Consider the following 8,501-nt stretch of genomic DNA (forward strand, 5'->3'; position numbering starts at 1 on the left):
AGATAAATATCTGAGAGTTAAGCTTATGCATTTTAGAGTCACTAAAGCCAGGATCCCAAGAATCCCTGATCAATAGTTTTCTTTCTGTTCTACTTCTCTCTAAGGAACAGTTACCTCTTTGACATATAATTTCTGACATACTCACTGTTTTGCATTCATTCATATCCTCAAAATACTATTATTATACACAAAATTTCTCTAGAAATCTACTTTTTCAGTTTTTCATATCTTTGAGAGTTTCTTCTTTGGGAATTAATTTTATCTTCATAATGTCAAAACCATTTAAACTTGGAAAGAGAGGGTTCATCTACAAGCTGTTATGTCCACATTGCACTGAGCAATCGGTTTCTCATTCATAATACTTCCTGACAGATTTTCTTTTAAGTGACTCATGAGTGGTTTGGTGCTGAGTACATTATAGCAGCATTACCAATTGATGCTTTTTGTAACTGCTTCTCTTTTCCAAAATACTGTTTTCTAGAAGACCAATATATATCATTATAGGGTTTTGGTGTTTTTGTTTTTCTACATAGGAAAATTCATCACTGTTACATTGTGTCAGTCAGAAACTGTGTATCATGTGTCCTTCATTCATTAGGTAACTTTGTCTGAGCCCAGCATTTTGTCCAGTACCTCACAATTTCAGGCTGAACCAGTGGAAGGCCGTAGAGTCAGCAAAGTTGTTAAAACAACTGTGGTACATGGAGAGAGGATGGAGAAACATCTGGGTGATTCTAGTTTAGCCACTGATCTTCCTTCAGCCAAAGATGACTTTGAAGAGGTATAGAAGCATTATCACTTTTTTGGTTTTGTGTTGTGTGTTTTGTTTGCTTTGTGTTTAAAAAGAAAATGGTTTATCATTATGTCATTCCATATATGTGTTCATGGGAGGGTACAGACTAATTCAAGAGTAGAACTCCTGTTTGAGTAACTCTACAGCGAGTTAATGTTTCCACAACTTGTGATATTCATTGGTACCACTATAAATGCTTTAAATATCAAGATGACCAACATTGACTTCAGCTGAATCAGAATCAGAATCTTTAGAATTAGGTCATGATTGTACATCTTGCGTGGAAGTCCCGGAAGTGACTTCCCAATTACTAAGAGAAAGAAATGAATAGGTTGCAAATTATCATTACTAGCTGATATTTTCAAATGTTTCCAAAGATAGGCATTAAAGAAAGTTCAGGTTTATTTTAAACCTAGAAATAAAATAAGCATTTTTAATTATTTAAGTTCTAATTTCCAATAATTAGGTAATGAGTCTATGGGGACAGATCCTTCCTAGGTACAAGAATCCAAAAATTCTGAAAACCAAAACAAATTGTGTAAGTTAGTAGCAAGCTAATTGGGCAGTGAAACTTAAGATGAGATGACATGGAGGGTTTTTTTTTCTTTGTCCTACCTAGAATGAATATTCATATGTTTTGCTGTTTATTTGTTTATTTATGAGTTTGATTGCAGGATGCTGTCCCAACCCCTTCTGGGGTATTAGAATGTACATTGTATATATCATACTACCTTCCTAAAATCCAAAAAGAAAAAATTCTGAATTCTGAAACACATCTGGTCCCAAGGGTTTTGACTAAGGGATTGTGGGCATATGCAAACATCCACCAAACATTTTTTGCTATTGAGACATTTTGAAGTTAAATGTTACATGTGTGTCCTCATCTATACCCATGGTATGCGTTAGGATTATATATGAATGCATTGGGATTTGAAAAGCATACCTTAATGAAATACTTTTAAGGGAAGCATTTTTAATCAAAAGATGAATTATGTGAGTTGTACACTGTAGGCCGTATTTATTTGTTGCTTATTGTGTCTCTGATCATTATATTTACCAGTGGAGTCTCCACTGGGAAAGGAAGGAAGATGAAATGAGGAGAAAATTAAAAGTCAATCAGTTCAGCTATTATTTACCAGCATTTATGAAGCATTATAATGCATGTCCCTCACAAGTGGGAGAAATTTAAATAAAATTCAATACTTGCATTTGATCTTAATATTGTTTTTACTTATCCTTTCAAATATATTTTTTATACTTATTATCAATTAAGCAAAGTAATAGATTATTTCTAAGTCTATGGTTTATGATGGGTTTTGTCCTGTTTTCTTTTTTCTTACTTTAGGCTTTGAGTTATACAGGTAGCCACATGAAAGTGCACCTCCCCAGTTTAGTAGAGAATGAAATCCTGAAAGAGGATGGATCAATAATTAAAAGGTTTGGGTTAGCATGGGGTTACGCTTTGCCAACTAACATCTTAAATTTTTCTCCAATTTTAAGAAAAGAAAAACAGAGCCCCTACATATACCCTAACATCCTTTGGGAACTTTCAACTCTCTCTGTATTGTACACTTTTGTCAAATGGTAGATCTGTCAATGTGTCATACCTATAGATGCTTTGAAGGTAATACTAAGGCTTGAGAATGAGACACCTGTTTACACAATCACTCCTTGGGTTTTAGCAAGTCATCAGTTTTGCTGAGGCCAACTGCCTGGGATAGTCCAAGATAGTTGTGTTGATAGATTTGGAGCACATATGAAGAGGAATCTAATCAACTGCTCACAAATCTTGTGACCAGCTGCCTTCAGCTCAATCTTAGCAAATCATAACTTTGTGTGGTACATGCTTAAGGTTTTTTTCTTTCTTTCTTTTTTTTGGTTTTGTTTTGTTTTTAGCTCCTTCTAAAAGCTTTGAGCTAATTCATGATCTGGCACGTGAGTGGCAAATAACATGAGCATGAGTTTGATACCAACAAACCTGAATGTACCTAGCAGTACTGAAACCAGGGAATCTACTAAGTTAAGAAAGAATCATAAAAGCAATAAGCAACTCACTTTTGCACCTATAAAAGGGGACCAGCTGTGAAACGCTCTGGTCAGCCCATCCCTACCACCAATTTGATGTATGAACTTCAGTACCCTTGCCTTGTCTCCTGGCCCTTGTCTCTGGTCCTTTAGCAGCACCATGCTAATAAAGTGCTCTCTGCTTCTCAGTGAAAAGACACAATGGAAATTCAAGTTACTATTGTGCTTTCCATGTCATTGTAAAGAAGAAAAAGATTGTCATTTATAGTACTCTACAAAGCTATTTTTAGCCTGTAGAACATAATAATTAGAACAGTGAATTAAAGGTTCTATCACAATTCCGCCCTCCAATCACAGCAGCTAAGAATTTAAGGGTATAATTGCCAAGAGAACTATAAAAATGCTACATAAACTAAGGATAAAGTGCTTTTTATACTCTGAACTTTTTTAAAAAAAGATTTTATTTATTGAGAAAGAGAAAGAGACAGGGAGAGGGAGAAGCAGACTCCCCATTGAGCAGAGAGCATGATGTGGTGCTCGATCCCAGGGCCCCAAGATCATGGCCTAGGCAGAAGGCAGACGCTTAACCCACTGAGCCACCCAGGCACTCCTGTACTCTAAACATTTAAGTCTTTTATTCAGTTACTCAGACAAAGCCATATAAACCATGTACATATCCTAGCATCATGAGATGTTTAAATTGGAATACATTTAGAGATGAGTTAATCCAAAGTTCTCAATTACAACTGGTGAATTTGAAGCCAAAGATACAGATAACTCACTTAAATTCTATAGCTATTTAGTTCTGGAACTGTATTTGTCATGTATAACACTTTATCTTGTATGTTGCTGAAGACATTTCATGATGCCCACTGCTCCCCTTATATGCATAATGGGTAGATTCATTTCACTGCTTGAAGAATATGCATATGCATACTCATAAACACATTCATCTACACATATCTGCACAAAATATCAGGGATTGTCCTGTGAATAAAGCTTATCCCCCCACACCAGTGCCATGAAGGCTTCTCTTAGCTCTTGGCAGAAATAGTCAGATATTTGCCTTTTGGGAGAAGAAAAATTATAGGTGCTACATAGTTTAAAAAAAAACAAACCATGATCTGATGTCAACCATTGGAACCAGATTTGACCTTTTATTAAGAAGAGCAAATTTAGTGTGCCTGGGTGGCTCAGTCGGTTAAGTGTCTGACTTGGGTCATAATCTCAGGGTCCCAGGATTGAGCCCCATATTGAGCTCCATGCTCAGTGGGGAGCCTGCTTAAAGATTCTCTCTCCCTGTACCTCTTCCCCTCTCTCTCTCAAATATATAAATAATTTTTAAAGGAACAAATTTGTTTTCAGATGCAAAATAATTCATGTGGTGTCAAAGGAAGGGAGAGAAGAAGAGAACATGAGAGGAGAAAGAAGAAGGAAACAAAAGATGCCCAAAAGAAAGCTGAAAACATTTCAGCTAATAGAAGTCATTTAAAAAAATAAATAAAAATGATCTTAAATGCATGACAGTGTTAGAAGGCAGAATAATGATGAGAGCAGAACCTCTAGCTCTTTAACACTAGGAATCAATAAGAAAAATGCTGGGTAAAGTCATGAAAACTGCTCATTTCTTCCATGGTTTTCAATGAAGATGCATGGCATCATGGTAAGGATTCAGGCTCTGGAATCTTTGAGTCTTGGCCCCACTTCATACTAACTGTTATTTTGTATTTGGAGCATTGCTTAAAATCTCTGAGATTCATTTTCCTTATTCATTATAATAATAGTGCCTGGCACATTAAAAATGTTCACCACATATTTACGGAATGAATAATTATATTTAGAAGTAGTGAGAAGAAGAGAGGATGTACAAATTACAGCATAATCGTTTTCAAGAAGAGATACAGGAAAATAGTACAAAATATTACAGTACATCATAGCCCCTTTGTCGAGTAATCACTAGTTAAGAGGGAACCAAGAAAGCAGCAGACTGTTCAATGGCATAGAAGACCAAAAATGGGCAAAGTCCATTGAGATCTGAGCAGATGGAGGAAGAATTTGTCTCGGTGTTTTTTTTCTTTCCTCTCTCTTCCCCACCATCTTCAGATGGGGTTTCAATATCTGGGCAGACCTTCATCTCTCACTGGTAGTCACCTTCCTCTATGTTGATAGAAGAGGATTCCAGTTTTAAAGATCTGTGTCCATGGAAAAATTTTCCTAGAACAGGATGCAACTCTAAGGAGTAAGCTGGCAGTGAAGGTGTTTCAAAAAAAAAAAAAAAAATCAAGAACTATTCTCAGCCTGTCAAGAAGTACATATGGAATCCCTGTTTCAGGATGAGCCAAGCTTTCCTTTTCTTTTCTTTTCTTTTCTTTTTTTTTTTTTTTAAGATTATTTTATTTATTTTAGGAAAAGAGTATGAGCAGGAAGGGCAGAAGGAGGGAGAGAGATTCTCAAACAGATCCCCACTGAGTGGGAAGACTTATGCAGAGCTCATTCCCATGATCCTGAGAATACGACCTGAGCCAAAATGAAGAGTCAGATACCCAACCAACTGCACCACTCAGGCGCCCCAAGCCAAGCTTTTCAAATCAGTGTGCCTTGAACAAAACATGAATGATTGGTTACTTTTGGAGAGAATCACATTAAAGCATGGTTTTATTTATTTGAAATAGTTCCTTAAGTTTTAAAAAATACTCTTTGTTCCAAAACACTTTAAAACACTTCATGACTCACATCAGATAGAAGAAGCCATGTTTCAAAGACAGATGTGGAAAGATGGCTGTTGTTCAACTAATAGCTCAGTGTAGAATTATCCGGAGGTAGGACAGTAAAGTACTTTCATGTCACGGTTACCCCCATTCCAAAGATGGTGGCTGTCTTTTAGTGAAGAAAGCATAATTCTCTCTTGTCTGCTTTCCTCCAGGACAACAATGAGTAAAGCCAGTACACAGAAGAGGGCTGTGGTGAAGGACCAGCATGGAAAACGCATTTACTTGGAGCACCTGGAGGATGTACCAGAAGCACTAGACCAAGATGACCTCCAGCGCGACCTCCAGCAACTCCTTCGGCATTTCTGCAAGGAGGACTCGAAGCCAGAGGCCAAGTGAGGGGCTGCCCAGTCCTCACACCAGAAACCACACATTCACTCAATATGCAACTTCCCGCGTCATTAGCAGAGTGACCTAACCGGCCTCATGGGATACCCTGACACTTCCACTTTGAGCAAATACACACCGCATTTTGTTTCAGTTTTTCCCCGTCCTCTCTCTGACTGTAAGCTAATTTGTGACCAAAGATAGCATCCTTCAGACTGGATGCTGTATCCACTACTTTGTTGTGTCTGTGCTAAACTGGGAACTGGCCACCTCCATTGTTCTTTGCTCCTGCACAAGCTCCATGAAAATCCATCGATCAGAAGAACTTCACCTACAGACCTCTTCAAGTGATGCTATCTAGGAGTCCTTCCAGGGGATATCCTTATACCATGTATATAGCTAAAATGCTCAGATGAACAACATATTAAATTAAAACCACTGCCTATCATAACTACACTGGGCATCATGGAATAAAAGGCCTCTAGAAATTGCTGAACAATGGTTAATTAAGATATTGCTAACACAATCGAATGATAATACAGTTCTACTGCAAAAGAAGCACTTCAGACCTACCATGTCCTTAGAACTTCCAGAGTAGCCATTGCTCCTAGTTAAAGATGGGTTGATAACCTCAAGGAACTATCCTAACTAAGCACTTACTGCTGGTGCTGGCCAGCCTTGATTTAGGATTCTCCAACAGCCACTCTGAGGGAAGGGAGAAGGGGAGCAGACGGCTAAAGGAAGGAATCAATGAGGTATTCAGCTGCTAGCAGCCACAGCTGGTGGCGTTCTAGCATCTTCAGGTCTTTTAGATTTTGGACACATTGGCAGGGTATTTTAAAAGCTATAACTACTGTAGTTTTCCAGTTTTCATTGCTGCTTTAGCAAACCACGCTGTCTTATTGGTGGTACTTTCTTCTGGCCACTGCACTGTAGATAATTCATTGGAAACAAGATTTACCCTCTACGCAAAAGGTTAAACTCCTTCACCATGTTGGAGTGGTTCCCCTCTCCTGACCCCCCGCCCGGGTTTATATCTTCTCTAATACCTGCATGTAGCATTTAAAAATCAAAACCACAGTCAAAACTCCTCTTCTGATCACACTGATGGTTTTCATTCTTTTGACCCTGAGCAAGCACTTTTCACTTTTCCGCTAGGTCTGTTTTTTAGCTTGCAGACAAGGTTGAGAAATCCTTACCAATTTGGTTTTGGTTAAAATTTTTGATTTATTTATTTGAAATCCAAACTCCCTTGGAAACTCTGAAGTGCATTTGTGCACTTTTTTGTTTCAAAGAAGGAACTTTAATCATCTGAGTGATTTCCATGTCCTATTCCTTATTCCTCTAGTGGTTGAAGCTGTGTAGCATTTTAACATATATATATATTCACAAATATATTCATATAAACAGTATACATTTCGAATCAGTTATTTGTTAAAGAAAAGTATATTCAATGAAGATGAAATTAAAAAAAAAAAGAGTCTATCCTCCAGGGATTGAACATTTTCCAATTCTATCTGGTCTTTTCCTGTTGTGCAAAAATGACTCATTGCTCCGAATGTCAAAAACAAATGTGACAAACAATGGCACTTCATCATTTCAAGTAATGTTGCCAAGGGAGAAAATTTCCTGGGAGGGAGGTTTCCCACAAGCCAAATCTCTTAAGCCTCAAATGCTAGCACTTTTTGGCAGTTGGATAGGAAATAAAGCTTTCTTTGGCAGCCAAAATGAGAGCGGCTCATGGTGAAACTTTTTGAGACACGCCATGGCCTTCTTGTCAAAACCTTCACTGGAGCTCAAGAAAAGCATTTCTGTTGTGTTATTTGCAGTGCAGATGATGTCTGTGTAACAACATAATGGTTATTCACCTTTTTTTGATTTTTGATTTTTGCTGTGTAATCAAAAAACTTGAATACTGTGAGAAGAAGTGAATTTTCAGTTGATGAATCAGCATCTTGTTCCCATGGTGATAACACTAATTGAATATATCTATGAGGGCATGTATTAGTTAATGGAAAAAAAAATACAACACTAACAATACATAGCTGCAATGTGTACAATGGCTGATTTAATTAAATAAAATGTACAAGTGTTAAATGTGGCAACAGTAATTTATTCTTCTTTATCACTTAGTCTGTGATTTCATGAGATAAGAGGTTATTAAAGAGATGACATGGGTATGAAGCCAGAAAGGGCACAGAATGCTCTTTCCCTTCTAATTTTTATTTAGTGACTGAGTATGCTATATAACCAACACTGTATATAAGCACTGAAATGGGTAGAAAGATTTTTGTCCTTGCCCTCAAAACTTTTCGTTATGCAAAAGGAGAAAGACAAAGATTTATATTTAGTTTCGGATCATCAGTAAATAAGAAATAGGAATTTGGAGGCTGGGGGCAATGAGGAGAGGGGAACCAGAGATTGGTAGGACATTAAGGCTCATTGGGCAGGAGTCTCCCATTTCGGTTCTCACTTATAATACAGGGGTGCTCCAGAAACACCTTCCTCTGGGAAATAGCATTTCTCTGGGGTAGGTGAGCGTGTTATTTATCTCATGGCCTGAGAATTAAACATTAAATGGGTACATT

At 37.4% G+C, this 8,501-nt stretch overlaps 1 protein-coding gene across 50 annotated transcripts in view; it reads left to right on the forward strand.

Moving 5' to 3' along the window:
• ANK2 (ankyrin 2) overlaps positions 1-8,010 on the forward strand; it is a 328,351-nt gene extending 320,341 nt beyond the window's left edge. For all 50 annotated transcript variants that reach the window (XM_077882344.1, XM_077882349.1, XM_077882350.1 and 47 more), the window contains 3 exons: positions 599-781; positions 2,139-2,230; positions 5,742-8,010. In XM_077882344.1, the coding sequence (XP_077738470.1) occupies positions 599-781; positions 2,139-2,230; positions 5,742-5,925 (459 nt within the window). In that variant the 3' untranslated portion in view covers positions 5,926-8,010. The remainder of the gene's footprint in view (positions 1-598; positions 782-2,138; positions 2,231-5,741) is intronic.
• Positions 8,011-8,501: the final 491 nt, after the last annotated feature.

Source organism: Canis aureus, chromosome 33, assembly GCF_053574225.1.
Source record: "Canis aureus isolate CA01 chromosome 33, VMU_Caureus_v.1.0, whole genome shotgun sequence".
NCBI lineage: Eukaryota > Metazoa > Chordata > Mammalia > Carnivora > Canidae > Canis > Canis aureus.